At 44.7% G+C, this 24,258-nt stretch overlaps 1 protein-coding gene across 1 annotated transcript in view; it reads right to left on the bottom strand.

Moving 5' to 3' along the window:
- Positions 1 to 24,258, bottom strand: part of pik3c2b (phosphatidylinositol-4-phosphate 3-kinase, catalytic subunit type 2 beta) — a gene marked incomplete at its 5' end in the record, with an annotated part of 74,285 nt that overhangs the window by 19,981 nt on the left and 30,046 nt on the right. Inside the window, 6 exons of the mRNA XM_083660673.1 lie at positions 2,086 to 2,266; positions 6,673 to 6,767; positions 7,744 to 7,837; positions 8,950 to 9,138; positions 14,786 to 14,928; positions 23,223 to 23,334. Coding sequence (XP_083516799.1) covers positions 2,086 to 2,266; positions 6,673 to 6,767; positions 7,744 to 7,837; positions 8,950 to 9,138; positions 14,786 to 14,928; positions 23,223 to 23,334 — 814 coding nt within the window. The remainder of the gene's footprint in view (positions 1 to 2,085; positions 2,267 to 6,672; positions 6,768 to 7,743; positions 7,838 to 8,949; positions 9,139 to 14,785; positions 14,929 to 23,222; positions 23,335 to 24,258) is intronic.

Raw genomic sequence — 24,258 nt, 5'->3', positions numbered from 1 at the left:
CTCTAGAACCCTCAGATTTCAGATGTGTGCATTATTAACTCATTGAGTGCCAGCCACTTTTGGAGAACGGACGCTCCCAGTGCCAGAGTTTCAGAGCGTTTTCAGTGATTTCTCGAGGCCCACAGAATATTGTGTGATATTACTATGTAAACACCGAACACGCAAAAAGAACAAGGAGACTCTATTGTATCATCAGCAAAAAAAGGTTTATTGATACCATTTTCCGTTCTTTAGTTATCAGCCGGAGAAGATAGGTCAAAAACAGCAAATACAGGCATTTCTATCTAGAAGCTGAGATATTCAGCCTTTTGTGAAATGCAGCATTTCAAGCACATTCACTGACTCTAGCTAATATTTTCTGATGTAGTGACGTGGTGTAGTTGTGTGCTGCCCTGGGTGCCCCACCCCCCTCTCCCTCCCTCAGCTACAAACTCCTCCCCACACTAGTAACACACAGCCTCACGCACCCAGCGTCTATTTTCGGAGTGCTTTTTGTGCGCCGCCTCCCAGGCAGCGCGACAACGACAAGGAAATGCCAAGCCGGACTGCAGGGATAAGGGTTGGCACTTCGGCGTCGGGTGCTGCTTTTCTGGCGGCTAATCGTGTGAAGAAACTATGCAGACAGACAGACAGAGGCAGAGGAGCTCAGTTGTGTGCGCGGATTGACTGCTGTTGCCAGGCACCGTCAGTTGCAGCCAGAGCAATCTACATGGCTCTGGGCTGCAGCATGAGCGCTTTCTCTTTGATCAGGGGGCTTTTTCAGGCTATATTTCGGACATTTCTCTAATCTGGAGAGCACTGTCGCCACCTGATGAGTCCGTAAAATAGGTTATACAGCTTCAATAGCTACAATATTTGTACAGGACATACATAAGGCTTTGATCCACGTCCCACCGTCAAAAAAGGCAATTGACGACAATCGTCGTCTTTGGCACTCAATGAGTTAAGTGCAGTGACAGCTCTGGGGTAGAAACTGTTTTTCAGTCGGTTTGTTTTTGTTTTTATGGTCCGATAGCGCCTCCCTGAGGGCAACCGTTCAGACAGGTGGTGACCGGGATGTGATGCGTCTCTGATGATGCTGCGGGCTCTCCTGAGGCAGCGTGTTTTATATAAATGTCCTCCACAGATGGGAGAGGGCAGCCAGTGAGTGTTAATTACCCTCTGCTGCAGTGCAGCTGGCAAACCACAGCGAGATACCGTAGCTCAGCACTGACTCAACAGAACAGCAACAGCTTCTCTGTCAGGTTGTTCTTTCTGAGAACCCTCAGGAAATACAGCCTCTGTTGTGCCTTTTTCAGCAATGCCGCGGTGTTTGTTGTCCAGGACAGGTCCTCCCCGATGTGGGTGCCCAGGAACCTGAAGTCTGTGACCCTCTCCACTCTGTCCCCATTGATGTAGATTGGCCGAATGTCCGGTTTGTTCCTCCTGAAATGGACTATCAGCTCTTTTGTCTTGGAGATGTTCAGGATGAGATGGTTTGTGGTGCACCATGCTGCCTGACAGCCTTTTCACCTCCTCCCTGTATGCAGTCTCATCATCACCTCCTGAGATGAGCCCCACCACGGTGGTGTCATCTGGTGACTTGATGGTGACTTTGCTCGGGGAGGTGGGGACGCAAGTCGTGTGTGTAGAGGATGTAGAGTAAGGAGCTCAACACACAGCCCTGTGGGGAGTCAGTGCTGCTGAAGAGAACCGAGGAGAGATGGCGTCCTAATCGAACCCTCTGGGAGCGGTCCAGCAGTTTGGTGAGCAGTCTGCTTGGTATGATGGGTATTCAAAGCAGAGCTGAAGCAATGACCATGTCTGTTTACAAACACTTTCAACGCCTTGATTTCTTTTCTCAAATTCACAACATTTCAAGGTTTCAAGGACCAGTATGAACCCTGCGTACAGTATGCTGCTCATGTTCACTAGATTCTTTGAAGGACTGTGATGACAGGTTATTTAAACACCATGTATATGTAACTACACATCTCTCTCTCTCTCCAGCATGCACGCACGCACACGCACACAGACACAGACACAGACACACACACACACACAGACACAGAGACACACACACACACACACACACACACAGCCTACCTGCCGGCTGGAGGGCGTGGCGTCCCGTACTTTCTGAGCCACCTTGGCCAGGATGTTGACCAGCCAGCTCTGACGGTCAAACTCCTCCCTGAGGCCTCTGCCCACGCAGCAGAGCAAGGCAGCCAGCAGGTGCTGGTACCTGCCGCTGAACTGACGGTCCTGCAGGGCGTCCTTCAGCAGCCTGGCCAGGAGAGGGAGCACGCTCACTTCACATCACATTCCTACTCAAACAGCCCCTACGATAGACCCTTTTCACATCAGCCGTGTTCTGTCTCAAAGCAGGGTAAACACAGGTGTAGTGGAACCAATACCAATGATGTTTCCAACTCCCTTTCCATGTAGGTGTTCCAGTGCCGGGGCCCTCATTCATATTATTAGGTACACCTGTGTTTACCCTGCTTTGAGACACAAAATGGCCATTGGCCCTTTTCACAGCAACTGGAAGTAATTAAGCAGGTGTAACCAATAACATGAATGAGGCCCACAGCACTGGAACACCTAAATGGAATGGAAACATCATTAAGGGCATTGGTTACACCTGGTTTACCTCTTGCTTGACCAGCTCAAAACGGTTGCGGTGAAATGGGTCTATATTCCTGCAGACTTTCAGCAGCACAAATCTCCTGTCAAACACATCTGGCTCCATCATGGAGGTCCAGTGTAAAATGTACCATGCTCAAATAACGTCTAAATATATAACAGCTTCAAAGACAGAGACACAAGAAAAGCAGTGGTTGGATGAGAAATATTATATGTGTGTTATCACACATTCTGAAGTTAAGAGTGACATGATTTGAAATGTATTCAATAGGTTTTGTGAGTTAGGCTATTGTAGTGACTGTGTATTGTATACTGTGTATTGTTTTCGTGTATTGTTCAGCTTGCTCGATAGATGCTACCTAGCGATTTTGGTGGAAATCGGTATAACGGTCTAGGAAGAGATGTCAAAAATGTGTTTTACAAACTTTTAAAAATATATATAAAAAAAAAAAAAGATCCAGGCGAACCTTGAGGGTCCCAGTGAGAAAGTTGTAGAGCAGGTTGACCTGAACATGTGGAAAAAACTTGCTTGAAAGTTGGAAAAACGGCGTGGAAGTTATGGCCTTTAACGTAAAACCTTTAATTATAGCGCCACCTTCAGGCCAAATTTGACACACATGGTCCGTGATGATCTCCGAACATGGACGGCTTGTTGGGAAGGGGGTTAAATAATGCTCCAAACATAGGTTACATTGTGGTGAGGGAAAACTATTTCAAAAGGGTCCCTTGACCTCTCAGCTCAATTTATCTGAATGAACCACAAGTCCCCCCTTTACAGAGAAGGTTTCACAGCCTAAATAGCATTAATAGCTTGTGGATTTATTTCTTCTATTGTTGATCATCACAGTTTGTCTCAACAAATGTGTTATGTATGCAAATACTTCTGATGAGTAAGGGGGGAGAAAATGTTGGCAATCTGCTTTTGGGTATTTTGCCAAAATGTTTTTGTATGTGGATGGATTATTAATTTCCCTTATGCCCAAGTTGACATGCTCTGTTGATGAAATAAAAAATATATGATATAAAAAAACATGTAGGGAAATACATCATCTTAGTCTCGTGTGTTGATCAGAGTTGTGAGTAAAGGGTTGGGTGGGCCCCGGAAGACTTTCACATTTCAAAGTGGGCCGCGGCATCCCGAAGTTTGGGAACCCCTGCAGTAAATTAATCGCATATATCAGTGATTGTGTGTCATATTGTAGTTTATGGATTTTTTAAAAATTTCCTGTGGCTTTATTAGAATATTGCCATAGCACATTATAGCTAGTTTTTGCTGTCACATTTAAGTGAATATACGGTTACTGTAGTTCTGTAGTTGACTGGGGTCTAGGCATGCTGTGGCTTGTCTGGTTCTCCAGTTTCTTGAGAACCAGACCAAGCCATCTGCACTACAGCTGTGCCATCCTCCCTCCACAACCAGGCCAGACTGGGCCAAAAGAAAGGTTGCTGACTGTACACATGTTTAAGAATTAACGCTATTAAAATGAACGGGTCTTTCATAAAATAAGTCATTCTGAGTGAATACCTCTAAGATTCTCCTTTTGATTGATTTTGGTGACATTTTGAAAAGCGGTCATTGCTTTGGTGTTTGAAAGTTGCCCAACATACTGTAATCATAAAGACACTCGATGTAGACTGCATCTTCTCATAGTTCTTCTACTGTATTATTATATTGATTCCAAACAAACAAAAGAAGATTCTGTGACCTGCAGTGTTTTTAGGTTGGTTCTGTGACCTGCAGTGTTTTTAGGTTGGTTCTGTGACCTGCAGTGTTTTTAGGTTGGTTCTGTGACCTGCAGTGTTTTTAGGTTGGTTCTGTGACCTGCAGGTTCTGTGACCTGCAGGTTCTGTGACCTGCAGTGTTGTTAGGTTGGTTCTGTGACCTGCAGTGTTTTTAGGTTGGTTCTGTGACCTGCAGTGTTTTTAGGTTGGTTCTGTGACCTGCAGTGTTTTTAGGTTGGTTCTGTGACCTGCAGTGTTTTTAGGTTGGTTCTGTGACCTGCAGGTTCTGTGACCTGCAGTGTTTTCAGGTTGGTTCTGTGAACCTGCAGTGTTTTTAGGTTGGTTCTGTGACCTGCAGTGTTTTCAGGTTGGTTCTGTGACCTGCAGTGTTTTTAGGTTGGTTCTGTGACCTGCAGTGTTTTTAGGTTGGTTCTGTGACCTGCAGTGTTTTCAGGTTGGTTCTGTGACCTGCAGTGTTTTTAGGTTGGTTCTGTGACCTGCAGTGTTTTTAGGTTGGTTCTGTGACCTGCAGTGTTTTTAGGTTGGTTCTGTGACCCGCAGTGTTTTTAGGTTGGTTCTGTGACCCGCAGTGTTTTTAGGTTGGTTCTGTGACCTGCAGTGTTTTTAGGTTGGTTCTGTGACCCGCAGTGTTTTTAGGTTGGTTCTGTGACCTGCAGTGTTTTTAGGTTGGTTCTGTGACCTGCAGTGTTTTCAGGTTGGTTCTGTGACCTGCAGTGTTTTTAGGTTGGTTCTGTGACCTGCAGTGTTTTTAGGTTGGTTCTGTGACCTGCAGTGTTTTTAGGTTGGTTCTGTGACCTGCAGTGTTTTTAGGTTGGTTCTGTGACCTGCAGTGTTTTTAGGTTGGTTCTGTGACCTGCAGTGTTTTCAGGTTGGTTCTGTGACCTGCAGGTTCTGTGACCTGCAGTGTTTTCAGGTTGGTTCTGTGACATGCAGTGTTTTTAGGTTGGTTCTGTGACCTGCAGTGTTTTTAGGTTGGTTCTGTGACCTGCAGTGTTTTTAGGTTGGTTCTGTGACCTGCAGTGTTTTTAGGTTGGTTCTGTGACCTGCAGTGTTTTTAGGTTGGTTCTGTGACCTGCAGGGTTTTTAGGTTGGTTCTGTGACCTGCAGTGTTTTCAGGTTGGTTCTGTGACCTGCAGTGTTTTTAGGTTGGTTCTGTGACCTGCAGTGTTTTTAGGTTGGTTCTGTGACCTGCAGTGTTTTCAGGTTGGTTCTGTGACCTGCAGTGTTTTTAGGTTGGTTCTGTGACCTGCAGTGCTTTTAGGTTGGTTCTGTGACCTGCAGTGTTTTTAGGTTGGTTCTGTGACCTGCAGTGTTTTCAGGTTGGTTCTGTGACCTGCAGTGTTTTTAGGTTGGTTCTGTGACCTGCAGTGTTTTTAGGTTGGTTCTGTGACCTGCAGTGTTTTTAGGTTGGTTCTGTGAACCTGCAGTGTTTTGAGGTTGGTTCTGTGAACCTGCAGTGTTTTGAGGTTGGTTCTGTGACCTGCAGTGTTTTTAGGTTGGTTCTGTGACCTGCAGTGTTTTTAGGTTGGTTCTGTGACCTGCAGTGTTTTTAGGTTGGTTCTGTGAACCTGCAGTGTTTTGAGGTTGGTTCTGTGACCTGCAGTGTTTTTAGGTTGGTTCTGTGACCTGCAGTGTTTTTAGGTTGGTTCTGTGACCTGCAGTGTCTTTAGGTTGGTTCTGTGACCTGCAGTGTTTTTAGGTTGGTTCTGTGACCTGCAGTGTTTTTAGGTTGGTTCTGTGACCTGCAGTGTTTTTAGGTTGGTTAAGTTTAAGTATGAGGAATGAAGGTGAGAACTGAGCAACAAGCTCAAGGCTAGGTTACAACACTGTTATTTGAAGTGTAGAAAATGGTTAAATGGTGCAATTCCAAATCCCATCAGCAGGTGGTGAAGAGAAAACAGCACTGGTATCCAATGTTTCCGGTTTCACAATGGCAAATGTAAGATTTTATTTAATGTACCTACAATTGAATTAAGACCAAATTCCATTCACATCTTTTGATGAAAACTACACAATTCATGTGATTTGACTTAAATATGACCGGATCATCCGGATGTATAGAACCTTTCAATACTACTGAATATGAACATCCTTATTTACTGTATTTAACACATTTTAATAAGGGCTTAAATTTTGATATGAAATTTAAATTTTCAGACTTTTTTTTAGGACCAGTGGACAGCCATGTAACAACATTATGGCAGAGAACACTGACTGAACCGGCCTTCTATGTCATCTAAATGATTTTGGTGGCTCGTCGCGTGATGATGTATTTGAGAGGAGGAAAGTAAGAGTGTGTCTCACCAGAAGAGGTAGTGTGCGATGCGAATGTCCCCTATGGCTCTCCGTAGCAGGAAGCGAACCAATGAGCTGTCAAGGTAGCACTCATACTTCAGAGCCTGAGAGAGAGAGAGAGAGAGAGAGAGAGAGAGAGAAGGTCAAACAAGGTCAAACAAAACTGGCAACTGAACACTTTGCACTCAACTCCACCCAAGATCTAATATATAATATAATATATATATATATATATATATATATATATATATATATATATATATATATATATATATATATATATATATATATATATATATATATATACATTATAATATATATATATATATTATATAATATATATATATAATATAATATAATATAATATATATATATTTTCCCCCTATAATGGATTCATGAGACAAACACAAAATTGTATTCAATTACATATAATTTCACAACAATCAATGTTCTTATAATGCCTTATGAGCATCCATGCAAGTAAAGTGTTACCATTATCTTAGTATTTTCTTTCTCAGAGGGATTGCTGTCAGACACGTTGGTTATTTTAAATGCTTAATAAAGCACAGTCGATACTGAAACTAGATGGTGTGTTCTAGTCTGAGGTGGAGACGTGAGTCACATGACTTGGACTTTAATTGCTCGACACTTGGCTTAATGCATGAAGACCAGACTTGAGATGATGTGTTTGTGTAAAGGACTTGAAGTGATGAGATTTGCTCCAGCAGACGACTGGATTTAAATTATGTTTTCTGAATTTTTATGGAACGATTGAATTTATTGAAGTTGAAAGTGATTATAGGAATCAACTCATGATGCTCTTACCACATTTTTATATAATATTAAAACAATATTCCATTGAAAAGTCCTAGATCTTTAGTTTTCTTTAAGATAATAAATTGATACCAGACTCTGGATTTGTTCTTACTTGACTTGCTTTCTACATTTAGACTGTAGACTTGACATTAATGACTTGACTTGGACTTGACTTGGTAACCTACATTCAGACTTGAGACTTGTGCCTCCAGACTTGAGAGTGACTTGGCACTGGAGCAAAGTGGACTTGGTATTTGGCGTTACCTGGACCAGCTGCGGCAGGTAGTCCAGCAGTTCTGGGTCTGAGATAGAGTCCATCCACTGAACTGCGGTCCTCCTCAACTCTTGGTCTGGGAACCTGGAAAACACACACGCATGCACGCACAGACCCAGACACACACGTAAAACACTTCAAAAGACTACCCACATTTTAAATTAGCCACTTTTTTAAATTCCACTGAAGTAGACTTTCACACCAGTACTTCTATTTATTTTCTACTTACCGTAAATTCCGGACTATAAGGCGCACCGGTGTATAAGCCGCACCTTCAAAGTTGACTATTTTTTTCTTATATAAGCCGCACCGGACTATAAGCCGCGGGTGTTTTAATGTTTTTTTTTTTTTTTTTATTGTGTTTTAATGTTTAATTACCATATGTAATGCTCCCATTTATTAACATTTCAACAAAACAACATAACACAACACCACCTGTGTTGTTATTTACAGTGCACACAGTGTCATACAGTGTCATACAGTGTCATACAGTGTCATACAGTGTGGTGAAAAGAGGGCAAGAGAGGAAATTAAAACAGAAGTGGCTTTATAGTTAGAAAGAGTGCTAAAAAAGAGTTTTTTTTTTTTTTTTTTTTGAAAAAATCCATAGATAAGCCGCACCGTTATATAAGCCGCAGGGGCCAAAAAAGGCCAAAAAACGGGAAAAAAGGTGCGGCTTATAGTCCGGAATTTACGGTACTTTCTATTTATATTATCGGTGAAGTAACACTGGCTATTAATTTCTGGGCGAATTTAGGATTCCCCCCTGCTGTCCTCGGTCATTGCTCCACCTCCTCTGCAGGTCTGGGGAGAGCTGTAGAATAGCACATGCTTCCTCTGATACATGTGCAGTCGCCAGCCGCTTCTTTTCATCCGAGAGCGAGGAATTTGACCGAAAGGGCGTAGCACAGGGAAGGATCACGCTTTCCCCCCTAGTTCCTCTCCACCCTGAACAGGCGCCTCGACCGACCAGATGAGACACTAGTGCAGCGACCAGGAGACATACCCTTAATCCGAGTTACCACCCGCAGACACGGCCAATTCTGTGTGTATGGATGCCCAACCAAGCCGAAGGCAACACAGGGGCTCGAACCTGCAACCCTCATGTTGTTAGGCAGGGAATCTAACGCTGCACTGCCTGGGCCCTGGGGTAACAATAACTTCTGCTTGAGTGGGAGTTTGTGGCACTAACGTACGAGGCGTGGAGGAGTCCCAGGGCGTCCAGGTGGCCCAGGCAGGCCCACTGGCGCAGCAGGGCGTAGACGTCGGGTAGGCAGGCCCACTCCCAGCGGGGGGCGCTGGCGAGCACCAGGGGCAGCGCGCCGCTCTCCGCCTGGCAGAAAGCCCTCTTCTCCCACAGCAGCCGCTTATCCTCCGCCGTCAGCCTGAGGAGACCAAACCAAACCAAAACTCTTAAACGTCCTGAACTTCTCCATTACATCATCATTCATTATCCATTCAAAATAACATCGCTTACTAAATGTAAGGCTTAGTGTCATGATTTGATTCAGACACTAATCATTTAAAGGTCCCATTCCGTGCAAAAGCTGTTTTTACTTGTAAATGCATATATACTGCTGTCATCCCTCCCTGTAATGAGTGGTCACAAGCTCAGAACTGACACAGTTGGATTTGTCCCTATCCAGCTTCCCCCTGCAGTCTCCTTCAAGCCACGCCCCCTAACGCTCTGTTCCCCAGACGGGTTAATGTGATGTCACTCGGGTCCTTAAACATACTGCGCGCGCATACTCTCACACAAGCTACCTGCACCATTTTGTCTATAGTCACAAAATTAACACTTCTAGCTGGAGCGACGCCAACTGTACGTGATCCAGCAACTGCGGAGGTGCATTCGGTAAGTCTAGGCATTTTGAGATGTCCTCTTTAGCGTAGCAACCGTTAAGTTAGCGATAGCTCGTTGCTAACGTTAGTTGTGGACACAACCTAGCGTGCTGGTCCACAGACGCTAATCTGATTGGCCGCTGGGAGCCTGGGGCGGGCTCTCCCTCAGCGGCCAATGGGAACTGTTAGTTCTGAATATATTATAGAAACAGACCATTCTTGGGACGCAACGAGATGAGGAAGTGACAACTCCGTCAGAACAAACGGGGTTGCTATATTTTCGACAAATTAATCCAGAATCATGTTTTATGGACCAGAGACACACGTTTTTAAGAGGTTACAGCTGCACAAATTGGGACCTTTAAGGGATTGTTTTCTACCTGCATGATTTACAGGGTTATTAATGGAAACTTCCTGTCTCCCTGAATTGTATATAAAGCAGTCCAAAATGAAGGTGGTGCTTAAACCGCCCCTCCAGTGTATTTTGTCATCTTGAAGATATTTCATGTGTTACTGTTTTATCTGCTCTGTTGATTAGCCACAGTGTTCCCCAGTGTGTTTTGTTGACGAAAAACCTTATTTTGGGCTCAAAGTCCTAAAAATAAGCTGTTGGTAAAAACGGGTGATGACGTCAGACATTATGTTGTCTAACGACTGGCGTATGATATTCAGATAATACATTTTACATCAAATAGCTGGCGTGAGTGAGCCTCTGGCATTAGCTAGCTGTTAGCTGTGAGCTACTTTAGTTACATGGCAGTTAGTCTCGCTGGCCAGCCTCCTCTCCCTTCCGTCCGGGGAGTCTGGCGCCGCAGGTCTCCATAGTGGCATTGCGATGGGCGGCGCTTAGCGGCAGTGCCCTTAGAAAATAGTTTCAAACAATCCAACTCTCCGTTTTCAGCGTGTAGCAGCAACGAGCTAGCGTGTAGGTTTCTGCCGTTAGCTTGCTAGCTAGTTAGCGTTGTTGTTTTCCCTGAGGCGGCAGGGCACTGTTTACAGCAACAGAACACACAGGGAGGAGGGAGCGGAAGCCGCTCTGATTGACATGGTCGGAGCCAATGACAGATCTTCTTAAGCGGGGAGCGGAAATCCCGGCAGCGTCTGAAACCGACGCCTCCAATGGGAGAGCAGAGTAGAGCAGGGGAGGGTTTATCCCAGTTATGGAGACCTGCGGCGCCAGACTCCTCGGACGGAAGGGAGAGGAGTCTGGCCAGCGAGACTACATGGCAGTAAAACACTACTGAATGACCAGTTTGATATAACTGTTAACCAGTTCCAGTTTTCCATAAAGCCCACCAGCGTTGGTATCTGTTAGCTGGTTGTTGATATTTATAACAATATTGTGGCTCTAAAATAAAACATGTATCAAAGCGGGGAGACTGTCATGGTGGCGTAAGTGCTTCCGGTATTTCCGGTCTGAGTGCAGACAAAGAGTATAGTGAAGACAAGAGGAGACACTCTTCTGCTTCTTTTACAACAGCGCCTGCAGTCATTGTGTTGCATTGGAACAAACTATATTAGGCTGGGGTTCTTATCAATGTAAGCTCTTTGGCACAAACGGTGACGTGCGTTGATACAGCGCGTGTGCGTAGATACAGCGCATGTGCGTTGATACAGCGCGTGTGCGTTGATACAGTGTGCGTGTGCGTTGATACAGTGTGCGTGTGCGTTGATACAGCGCGTGTGCGTAGATACAGCGCGTGTGCGTAGATACAGCGCGTGTGCGTTGATACAGTGTGCGTGTGTGTTGATACAGTATGCGTGTGCGTTGATACAGTATGCGTGTGCGTTGATACAGTGTGCGTGTGCGTTGATACAGTGTGCGTGTGCGTTGATACAGTATGCGTGTGCGTTGATACAGCGCGTGTGCGTAGATACAGCGCGTGTGCGTAGATACAGCGCGTGTGCGTTGATACAGTGTGCGTGTGCGTTGATACAGTATGCGTGTGCGTTGATACAGCACATGTGCGTTGATACAGCGCATGTGCGTTGATACAGCACATGTGCGTTGATACAGTGTGCGTGTGCGTTGATACAGTGTGCGTGTGCGTTGATACAGTGTGCGTGTGCGTTGATACAGCTAGGAGAAAGTGAGTGGAGGGAGGGGCTTTAAAAAGGCTGTTTCCATGAGGACTTCCCGATGAATCACTCACTCCCTGAACTCATTTGAAGGGAACAGTGCTGTGTGTATTGTGTGTATTGTGTGTATTGTGTGTATTGTGTGTATTGTGTGTATTGCCTTGTATTAACCACACCCTCTTCCATGTCTGGCTGGAGATAAACCGCAGCCAAAATCATGTCCATGTTTACTTTGTTCTCAATTTTAAAACCTGGACAATAAAAAGCGAGAGAAAAGCTGAAGAGGTGAGAGGAAAAATAAGAAGAGCGAGGTTGAAAAACTACAGTTAGCAGTTAGCAGGAAAGGAACAGTGAGGTGAGTGAGCTTTCACAAAAACAACACACACACACACACACACAACTACTGCAGCAGATACACTACAGGGCAAATAAACAAATAAAACTGTTCAGATTGGCAGCTACCGAGCGACTGTTGTGATTGGCTGACAGAGTTGGACGTGGTTGTTGCCACGGGATCAGATCCCTGGCTTAACTTCCTTCCTGAGCAATGACACCAAAATGTTTAGCGGCCTTGAAAACAGATTGAAGAGAAGCCTGTTTAGCTCAGGTCCCACTAAATAACAGCACACACAGCATGGAGAAACCATATGGCTGGCACACACACACACACACACACACACACACACACACACACACACACACACACACACACACACACACACACACACACACACACACACACACACACACACACACACACACACACACACACACACACACACACACACACACACACACACACACACACACAACGAAGGGGCCAAGGAAGAAGCCATTATATTTTGGAGTGGATCCGGATCCGCCTCATGGACAAGCGATACTAGTGGAAGCCACTGGCCTTGGTGGAGCTCTGTGCTCTCTGAGTCCCCTTCTAGTCATTCAAGATATTGTGTGTTCTTCTTCTGTAGGTTTCACAAAGCAACAAGATATTGTGTGTTCTTCTTCTGTAGGACCTGTTCTTCTTCTGTAGGTTTCACAAAGCAACAAGATATTGTGTGTTCTTCTTCTGTAGGTTTCACAAAGCAACATTTAAGACTTTTAAGACTTTTAAGACATTTTTAATGTGACCTGGAATTGGACTGAAGACACATTTTCTGGGTCAAGATTTTATTTTCAAATGTTAGGGCTCTAATATTTTGGCAGCAAGGGCTGAAAATGGAGGCCAGCTCTATTGCCAACTCATCCCTGCCAGCCATGCTATTTCCTAAGCTAGAGATGCCTTCAGGGACTTTACAAAACAATACAACAAATCAACTCTGCCTCCACTCGTATGAGTGAATATCACAAATCAATATCTCACTACATTTATAGCTGCAACAAAATGAGCCTTCATGAAAAATAAATCCTCTCATTACTGTAATCTAGAGTTTTTAATGTTTTTACGGCCTTCAATTTACATCATTTTCCTACAGGGAGCAACAGAGGAGCAGCACACACACACACACACACACACACACATACACACACACACACACAAACAAACACGTACACACACACACACACAAACACGTACACACACACACACACACAAACACGTACACACACACACACAGACACACAAACACGTACACACACACACACACAAACAAACACGTACACACACACACACACACACACAAACACATACCCACACACATCCGCCTTCCTTCCCTCTTTCAAAGCTATACACTGTCAAGACTGATAGACAGAATCCTGTTTGGGTACAAACATGCAGACACACACACACACACACACACACACACACACACACGTACACACACACACGTACACACACACACACACGTACACACACAAGTACACACAAAGCTGTGAGATAAACAGTGTGTGTTTATCTGTGGTGAAAACACACTGCAGAGTGCCGTGAGGAGACCAGAGAGCGACCAAGCTTCTTTTAACACATCCACTCTGTCAGCCAGCTGTTTCCTTCCTGCTGTCAAAGACTTTCAAAAGAACTTTGGACATTTTGCACGAGCAAAAATGTGAATTTGGTGTGTTTCCATCAGCTGTGTTGAAGATAATAAATTGGGTTGAAAGTCTAGCGACAGCAAAAACACCGTTTTTACTTGATCTCCGACCCAAAAGCAGATGCGGTTCTCCCACAGGCTTTGCCAGAAGCTCTCATTTAGGCTCACATGTTTTCCAGATCAACATCGTGGCAAAGTCTCACACATTGTGTCTTTGTGCTGCTCATTGAGTCGACTTAAAACAGGTCTACCAACAGGTCATTGGATAGACTTAAACAGGTCTACCCACTGACCTGTTGGGTCGACTTAAACAGGTCTACCAACAGGTCATTGGATAGACTTAAACAGGTCTACCCACTGACCTGTTGGGTCGACTTAAACAGGTCTACCAACAGGTCATTGGATAGACTTAAACAGGTCTACCCACTGACCTGTTGGGTCGACTTAAACAGGTCTACCAACAGGTCATTGGATAGACTTAAACAGGTCTACCCACTGACCTGTTGGGTCGACTTAAACAGGTCTACCAACAGGTCATTGGATAGACTTAAACAGGTCTACCAACAGGTCATTGAGTCGACTTAAACAGGTCTACCAACAGGTCATTGAGTCGACTTAAACAGGTCTACCAACAGGTCATTGAGTCGACTTAAACAGGTCTACCAACAGGTCATTGAGTCGACTTAAACAGGTCTACCAACAGGTCATTGAGTCGACTTAAACAGGTCTACCAACAGGTCATTGGATAGACTTAAACAGGTCTACCAACAGGTCATTGGGTCGACTTAAACAGGTCTACCAACAGGTCATTGGGTAGACTTAAACAGGTCTACCAACAGGTCATTGGGTCAACTTAAACAGGTCTACCCAATGACCTGTTTAAGTCTACCCAACAGGTCGTCGACTTAAACAGGTCTACCCACTGACCTGTTGGGTATAGACCAACATTTAAGTGTAAAGTGATTAAAAAAAGAACAAATGAAGATAGAAACATATTCACTTGTTATATTCATAGAACTAAATACAGCACGTTTGCGTGACTCTCCGTGTACTGTGAGTTGTGAGTGAGTGTGTGTTGGTTTCTGACCAGAAGAGGGACTTCTTGTGCAGGACGTCCCGTAGCTGGATCTGGCTGATGGTGTCCAGTCTGGAGAAGTCGTACTGGGGGCAGAATTCGGCCGGGGCCGGGGTGCTAAAACGTACCTCGAACGACGAGGTGGGGAAATCCACCTGACAGTGTTGTGGGAGAGGAAACACAAAGAGATGCATAGTAGTAAGCCAGACTGGACAGTCAGGTGGTAGAGATTTATGTCAAAAAGGCAGGCTAAACACAGGTGCAAGCAAAACCATGTGACTATTTACACCCGGGTGTAAATAGACGATGTGACTATTTACACCCAGGTGTAAATAGCATGTGTGGCTTTATTTTGCAAATTGTGTGTCTGTGTGTGTGTGTGGGGGGGGGGGGGGGGGGGCGTTCCTGTAAGAGTGTTACAGATCACAGTGTTCAGATGCTGTACTGAGATCAGTGTTACAGATCACAATGTTCAGATGCTGTACTGAGATCAGTGTTACAGGTCACAATGTTCAGATGCTGTACTGAGATCAGTGTTACAGGTCACAATGTTCAGATGCTGTACTGAGATCAGTGTTACAGGTCACACACAGTGTTCAGATGCTGTACTGAGATCAGTGTTACAGATCACAGTGTTCAGATGCTGTACTGAGATCAGTGTTACAGATCACAGTGTTCAGATGCTGTACTGAGATCAGTGTTACAGGTCACAGTGTTCAGATGCTGTACTGAGATCAGTGTTACAGATCACAGTGTTCAGATGCTGTACTGAGATCAGTGTTACAGATCACAGTGTTCAGATGCTGTACTGAGATCAGTGTTACAGATCACAGTGTTCAGATGCTGTACTGAGATCAGTGTTACAGATCACAGTGTTCAGATGCTGTACTGAGATCAGTGTTACAGGTCACAGTGTTCAGATGCTGTACTGAGATCAGTGTTACAGGTCAGTGTTCAGATGCTGTACTGAGATCAGTGTTACAGATCAGTGTTCAGATGCTGTACTGAGATCAGTGTTACAGATCACAGTGTTCAGATGCTGTACTGAGATCAGTGTTACAGGTCAGTGTTCAGATGCTGTACTGAGATCAGTGTTACAGGTCACAGTGTTCAGATGCTGTACTGAGATCAGTGTTACAGGTCACAGTGTTCAGATGCTGTACTGAGATCAGTGTTACAGGTCACAGTGTTCAGATGCTGTACTGAGATCAGTGTTACAGGTCACAGTGTTCAGATGCTGTACTGAGATCAGTGTTACAGGTCACAGTGTTCAGATGCTGTACTGAGATCAGTGTTACAGGTCACAGTGTTCAGATGCTGTACTGAGATCAGTGTTACAGATCAGTGTTCAGATGCTGTACTGAGATCAGTGTTACAGATCACACACAGTGTTCAGATGCTGTACTGAGATCAGTGTTACAGATCACACACAGTGTTCAGATGCTGTACTGAGATCAGTGTTACAGCTCAGTGTTCAGATGCTGTACTGAGATCAGTGTTACAGATCAGTGTTCAGATGCTGTACTGAGATCAGTGTTACAGGTCAGTGTTCAGATGCTGTACTGAGATCAGTGTTACAGATCAGTGTTCAGATGCTGTACTGAGATCAGTGTTACAGGTCACACACAGTGTTCAGATGCTGTACTGAGATCAGTGTTACAGATCACACACACAGTGTTCAGATGCTGTACTGAGATCAGTGTTACAGCTCAGTGTTCAGATGCTGTACTGAGATCAGTGTTACAGATCAGTGTTCAGATGCTGTACTGAGATCAGTGTTACAGATCACAGTGTTCAGATGCTGTACTGAGATCAGTGTTACAGATCACACACAGTGTTCAGATGCTGTACTGAGATGTATATCATGTAGGAGAGACAGGAAGTGATCAGCAGGAGGAGAAAAAACATTTCACAAACTGCTGACAAGATAAACTGACAGCGGGCGTGTGTGTGTGTGTGTGTGTGTGTGTGTGTGTGTGTGTGTGTGTGTGTGTGTGTGTGTGTGTGTGTGTGTGTGTGTGTGTGTAAGAGGTTATATATGGGTTAATTAGAGACAGATGTGAAAGACAGATGTGAAAGACAGATGTATCCCATCCTAGGTGTGTGTGTGTGTGTGTGTGTGTGTGTGTGTGTGTGTGTGTGTGTGTGTGTGTGTGTGTGTGTGTGTGTGTGTGTGTGTGTGTGTGTGTGTGTGTGTTTTATTTTCCTTAGTGCAAAGGAGAGCTTGACATTCTGTTGGTAATGAGGGAAACAGACACATGCACACAACCCACTTTTCACAGACCAGTTTGTCTCATGTGATGATTTTTGCCAAAAGTGTTATCCTGAGAATAAATCAAAGGCTACGGCTTTTATACAGACAAGGGAAATGCTTGAATATCAAAAGCAGAAAGCTACTCTGTTCTGCCCTAATCCAATGTCAATTTGACTATGCCTCTCCTGCCTGGTACACTGGACTTCACAAAAGCCTTAAAGTCCCTGGAAACCAGAAATAATTTTGTATTATTTAGCATTTTGAGTTCATCACATCACAGGAACCTATGTTAACACATTCACTGCCAGCCGTTTTTTTTTTACTGTAGGTAGGTTCTGCCAGAGGGTTTTTTTGAGGATTCTGGCTCATCTTTCAAGACCTGAGGATTCTTTTCTGCTAAGATTTTGTGAACACACAATATCTCAAAAGAACTAATAGAATGTGTGCTTTCTCTGTCTAAAAGAGTTAGTTTGTAGAGTTAGTAGTTATGTAAGCATTAGCAGTTGAATACAGCATGGTTTCAGCGTCTGAAAAATTATTTTGAGATAAACGGCTTTTTGTGAAATTCGATAGAACAGTCACTTTAACCATTCATTTTTGGCATCAGTAAGACATCAGACATCTAAACAATAGTTTTGAACAGTAATTTCCTCCATAACAGCAGGAAACCCCCCTCTGCTTCCAACTCCTCCCTCCGTGGGCGTTCTCCTCCGCCCTCCTTGGCTCTGCAGCGGGTCTGTGACAAACGAGTTGCTGCTGCCTGTCTGCTGGCGGCCGCTGTGCAAGTCTGGATATGGGCTCGCTCGTTTCTTGGGGTTTGTGTTGAGAGCTTTGATGAAGCTTTTGCGATTCTGGTCTTATTTATGCTGCGTGTTTCAAAGTGTGTTCCACCCGTAATCTATTATGCAAATTTGCAATCCCGCACCGCCAGCAATCAGCGCGAAAACGAAAGCGTTTTCGCCAATCCATTTTCAAGAGAATGGCTTCCTCACACTGCTTTTTGCTTGCCTTCCTCTAGTCTGGGAGAGCACTGTCGCCACTTAGTGGGTCGGTGGAATGGGTTGTACATGTTCGGTGGCTCCAATAATTATATAAGAGATGTAAAAGGGTTAGATGCACATCCCACGGTCAAAAAATTTTTTTTCATTTTTTTGACGGATTAATACGTCATTGGCAGTGAACGTGTTAATAAGCCACCAGCCAAATTTGAACGATGATGAACGTCGCAAAGTGTATAAATTTAGGTTTGACAGTCATGACAAAAGTCATGAGAATCAATTATATTTTAGAGTGTATTTTCTCCCGCGGACTGTGTGGGCGTGTCACGTCTGCAGCAGAGGAGACCTGCTGGAGGAGACCTCTCTCTCCGTTAACGGAGAGAGAGAGAGAAGGAAAGAGAGATAGAGTGTGTGTGTGTGTGTGTTCACGCGTTGCTCGATGCATAGCACAGACAGAGAGGGTTTACAGAGAGGAAGAGATCTCTGCGCTGCGAGTGCACAGCGCTACTGTGTGTGTCAGTGTGTGTGTGTGCGCACGTGCGTGCATGTGTGTGATTCGATTAAATCTTATGACGTGATAAGATCATGCATTTTAGCACCGCGCGCACCGCTCTCTTCAATGAGGAAATGGAAATCCAGACCTTGTAGAAAAGTGGCGATTTTAAGGCTTTGGGTTGAAAGTAATGGCTCATACTTTCTGAGCCACACAATTACTCACATAAGACCCTAAATAACATAGTTAGAACGTTTTTGGGGATTTTGGTTTCCAGGGACTTTAAGCAAAAGCTCCAGGTGATGCAAAACAAAAGAGTGAGATTCATGAAAGAAATGGCACCCCTACCTATCAATGAACTTCCCTGGTATCTGGAGTGCTCATCAGTACAACACCAGAGGCAGCTCCTCTAACTCTGTTGTTCCTCCCGTGAAGGAGGTTGGAGCATCGACCTTCCACTTCAGTGCCATCAAAGAATGGAATGCTCTCCCAGAGAATCTCAAAAGTCAAAGAGACCTGAATCGTTTTAAAATCCATCTTAAATCTTTTCTCTCTAGCCGTGTTCTCAAAAGAGAAAACATAGGAATATTTGAATCTCTTCAATTCTTTGCTTTAGTGTTTTATCTGTCAAATTGTTCTGTCTAGTCTCTGTTCCTCACTGGACCTCATTGGAAATAAGCAGGACTTTCCCAGCTTAATGGGCTATCCAGGCATTCATCTGTTTGCTGTATATGTGTATCTGTAATTGCTTTGAATGCCAAATAAACCTAAACCTAAAACCTAAACCATCACAACTAAATGCCTAACCCTAACCATCGCAACTAAATGCCTAACCCGAACCCTAACCTAATTGTAACCTAAGCCTTAAAACCAAGTCTTAACTAGGGATGTCACCGTGTGCACGACTACACGGGTACACGGATATTAAATCATATCCGTTTAGAAAAATCAATAACCGTCTTTTTTTGTGTGTCGTTTTAAATAAAGTTTTGGCAATGATTTTACTGTGTTCTGGACTCGCAATCATTCATTTCTCATTCAAAATAAACTTGATGTGCGTGTGTCCACTAAGTGTGTTCCTGTCAGTACGCTGGTGTGCGCTGATCCCAGCGAGGAAGGAGATTGAAAATAAACTCAGCAGTGGCTTCAGAAAGGCGCTGGTGCGGGTTTCAGGCAACTAATAATGGAGAAACTATCACTACAGAGACAGAAAGGCTCAATTGTGGGAGCAGATTGGCTAGACACTTAACTGTAATATTTCCGGGGAGGGTTGTGCTTTCTATCACAGTACGTGTTATCTGTTAGCTACAGTATCAAGCTAGCTACCGCTGCTAACGTTATTTTCAGTCTGCGTCCTGGCGGTGACAACGTCAGTCCATCATCCTCGTCGCAAACGTTATGTCTGAAGAACTGACGGACCACGACGTGTTGTTTAGCTGCTACATCTCTAGCAGGGTCAACTCTGATGACAACAGTCAAACGTTCAGGCTAACACCCCCACTTACAGCACCCAGTCTGATGTGGCGCATACACAACAATCTGCTGCCTGTGTCAGCTACAGATGAGAACTTTATCGGGTCAAAAAAACATCAGGTTAAAGGGTTCCATGCTGCCAGAAGGTCCGTGGACACGTGTAGAACATGTTGTAACCGTTAACATCCCAAGTCTTAACCTTCAAACAGCCCTTTGAAGGTGTGTGAGAAATTGAAGACTGGCCAAAATGTCCTCACTTCCCACATGTCCTGCAGCCCGTCTGGTGTTCAACCAACCCAAATTCTCTCACGTCACTCCCCTCTTCCAGGACCTCCACTGGCTTCCCATCTCAGCTCGCATCAAATTCAAGACACTGGTACTGGCCTACAGGGCAGTACACCAGTCAGCTCCCCTGTACCTGCAATCTATGGTCAGGTTCCAAACCTCTCAGCGCTCCCTCTGCTCCTCCACCAGTGCAGGACGCCTCGCCCCTCCTCCGCTACGGGGGCTAAAAAGTCGCTCATCCCGATCTCGACTCTTCTCGTCCCTGGCACCTCAATGGTGGAACGAGCTTCCACCTTCGGTCAGGACGGCTGAATCACTGCCGATCTTTCGGAAAAGACTAAAGACACACCTTTTCAGGCTCCATCTGGGCCCTTCTTGATCTAACTTCTTTCTCTATCTTTCTAAAAAAAAAAAAAAACTAACCTAAAGTAAACTTGTACCACTGTTCCTTCAGATGTTGTAGTTGTCATAGACTGTGTTGCATACTTGATTGCTCTATTGCTGACAAAAATGTGTTATTGTAAGTCGCTTTGGATAAAAGTGTCTGCCAAATGACGTAATGTAATGTAATGTAATGTCAAACTCAAATCGGTTCTCACTGCGATAGTTGTACAAGAACACACACACACACACACACACACGCAAACGCACACAAATAAGACTCAGGCCAGTGCACTAAGACAAAGACCCAGTGGCAGTTGGCAGTGGCACACTAGACTGGCACTACAGCCCTCACTACCAAACAATCCCAGAGAGCTAGAAGTGTGTGTGTGTGTGTGTGTGTGTGTGTGTGTGTGTGTGTGTGTGTGTGTGTGTGTGTGTGTGTGTGTGTGTGTGTGTGTGTGTGTGTAATATGGAGGGTAAGTTCTGGCGAGATCAATCTGACCTACTTACAAGTTCCCTGTGCATGTGTGTGTGTGTGTGTGTGTGTGTGTGTGTGTGTGTGTGTGCCTCTGTCTCTGTTTGCATGACAGGTTTCCTGCAGCATGAACAGCCTTTTCTTATGCATAACACTAAAATCCAGCTGCTCGCAACTTTTTGCAAAGTTATGACTTTTGCCTGCAGATAAACCAGACGTACAAAAGTCAGTCTGCTTCTCCAAAGTGGACAGTGAAATATCACTGAGTCTTCCCAAGTCCCATCGAAGAAGAGGAACGTTGGAGAAAAGATAGAGAACAAGGAAGTGACTGTTAGTAGACTGAGCTCCATGCTCTTTTCCAGCATACTGCCCTACTACGCACATTTCAGCCGCCCTGCCTCTCATTCACACAGTTCTGTGACAAGTCATGATAATTAAGCAATATAGCATGAGAGCCAGTGTGTTGTGGCCTCGTGGGATAACAGCTGATCAGCGGGATATATGCCACAACACACGCAGCTCGAGTGCTATATTGCTTTTATAAAACGGTTTCCAAGTATGATAATATAATAATAATAATAATACTATAAGTCCGACTGGCATGGTTTTTCTTTAAGAGTCAGTTGAAACACTACTGTAAGGCGGGACCTCTAGCAAGAAGATAGACGTGCGGGTGATTTGATTGGATCGTTCTGGAGACTGAAGTTGACATTGGCCAATCCTGGCGCTTGCTGAGAAGCTGAGAGCTTTCTGCAAAGCCCGACACGCAGCTCGAGCGCAGCGCTGCATTCTCAGCGCTTGCTGAGAAGCTGAGAGCTTTCTGCAAAGCCCGACACCAACTAACGTTACGGGGTTAAATGCGGGGTTAACAGCCTTTTTTTTGCAAAGAAGACATTAGCCCGCGTCTATTCTTGTACAAAACATAATTTTCTGCGAAGTATTAGTAAAGTTATAAGCGAAGATCGATTCACAAGGATCTGACAGCTGTCTCCGGCATTTTGTTTTTTCTACATTGTCATTTGAGGTAACCAAAGCCTTTTAGTAAGAGAGTTGCGTCATAACTCATAACCCATGGCCATGGGTTATGAGAGTGGGTTACGGGATTTATATGATGGCTGTGAACCAATCAGATTGCTTGATTTGAGAGAGCCGTTTTATAATTGATAATATCATATATCGCCATCGGCCGATACTCAACAATATCATATATCGCGATGGGCTGATACTCGACAATATTGTATAATGCGATATTTCGTGAATATTGTGATACAGTCTCCTACTGTTAAGAGATTGAGCAGCTGCACTGCAGCAGTTGGGGGTTCAGTGCCTTGGTCAAGGCCACCTCGGCAACAGTTGTTGAGGGAGGGGAGTCTATGTCCTTCACATTTTCCCAGCCGGCGCAGGGATTCGAACCGACGACCCTCCTGTCACAAATCTGCTTCTCAAAACTCTAGGCCGCTCTAACACTAAGTGACAGTAAGTGTAAGGCTGGAGATATACTTGCTTTTAAAGGAGACAGTTGACAGTCATTAAGAGTTGATTTGAGTTAAAAGGAGTTAAATGTGATATTCAGCCCTACTTGAATCCCTCAAACCACTATCATATACTGTATCTAGCGAGACAGGTGAGTTATATTGTTTTGAGCAGTGAAAGAAGCCACGCCCCCTCTCTGTGTTGTGGAAACAAGGCTTGTTGATTCAAGCCTGCTGCAGCATCGGGCCAAGCCTCAACTCCTTCATGTGTGCCTTGTTGGCCTCCCCCACGTTTACAAATGGACCCCTCGCTGTCAGGTGAGAAGAAGCGGCTGGGGACTGCACATGTATCGGAGGAAGCATGTGCTAGTCTACAGCTCTCCCCAGATCAATGACCGGGACACCTCATATCATCTATATCTCCACCCTAAGTTGGTGGGATGTGTGTGTGTGTGTGTGTGTGTGTGTGTGTGTGTGTGTGTGTGTGTGTGTGTGTGTGTGTGTGTGTGTGTGTGCGTGTGCACGTGCGTGTGTGCGTGTGTGTGTGTGTGTGTGTGTGTGTGTGTGTGTGTGTGTGTGTGTGTGTGTGTGCGCGTGCGTGTGTGTGTGTGTCACCTGCAGGATAACACTGTCAGGCTGGCTGAAGTTGGGTGAGCTGGATCGGGCGTTTCCACTTCCTGGGGTGGAAGGCCACAGGCCCAGCAGCTTCCTGCCACATGTCAGGACACTGTCGACACACAGGAAGGAGCTTCATAAACAAACACACACACACACACACACACACACACACACACACAGACGCACACACACAGGCGCGCGTGCATGTGTGTGTCCTGTGTGTGTGTGTGTGTGTGTGTGTCCTGTCTTCCACAGGATGTGAGCTCCCATGTAGGAAATAAGTTAATAACTGCTCGGCTGTCAAACTTGTCTGAATAATGTTCAGAGAGCGAGAACCGCAAAACACAAAGAAACTGATATTCTATAAAGATTTTTGATTGCATTTTTCTATATTGTTGTGCATGTCTGTGTTGGCAAGACAGCATTTTGTTGCTCTGTAAGATGTTGGCAGACAGGTTTAGTAGTCCATTCAATAATTAAATCTCTGTGAACGTGGACATTTAATATCCTTTACTTGGCCAAGACAGCCTCAGCATTGGGCACATCTTACTGTATCTGTTCTTATCCAACTAAAGTACATCATCTAATATCTATCAATCAGCCAGGAGCCAGCCTGAATGCATTTCTGTTGCAGAAAAAGCTCAAACAAAGCTGACTTAGAGAAAACCCATTTTTTTTATGTTTGTCAACAAATATGCTTTGCAGATTTGGTAAGCAAAATGTTGGTACAATGCAATAGGCTCTTTCACACCGGCTATGAAAGCCGAAAAATGCACGGAAATTAGGATTCGCAGCTCCGATGTGAAAGGCATGAACGCGCATTGGTGGGTAATTCTTGTACGCCTTTTGTCCCGGCACCAAAGGTTGTCACATCGCCGTATTGGCGGACAACCCGCCTCCACTTGAAAGGTCGTCGCAGCGAGCCGGAAAAGGTGCGAATGGTCAGCTCATTCATAAAAAAATTACAGGGGAAATCACCTCATGTATCAAGAAAGTGACGAGTGAAAGTAAAAAAAGTAGACTGATAGACAGA

This window comes from Poromitra crassiceps (genome assembly GCF_964638095.1).
Source record: "Poromitra crassiceps genome assembly, chromosome: 25".
Lineage (NCBI taxonomy): Eukaryota > Metazoa > Chordata > Actinopteri > Beryciformes > Melamphaidae > Poromitra > Poromitra crassiceps.
This window is presented reverse-complemented; position numbering and strand designations above follow the sequence as displayed.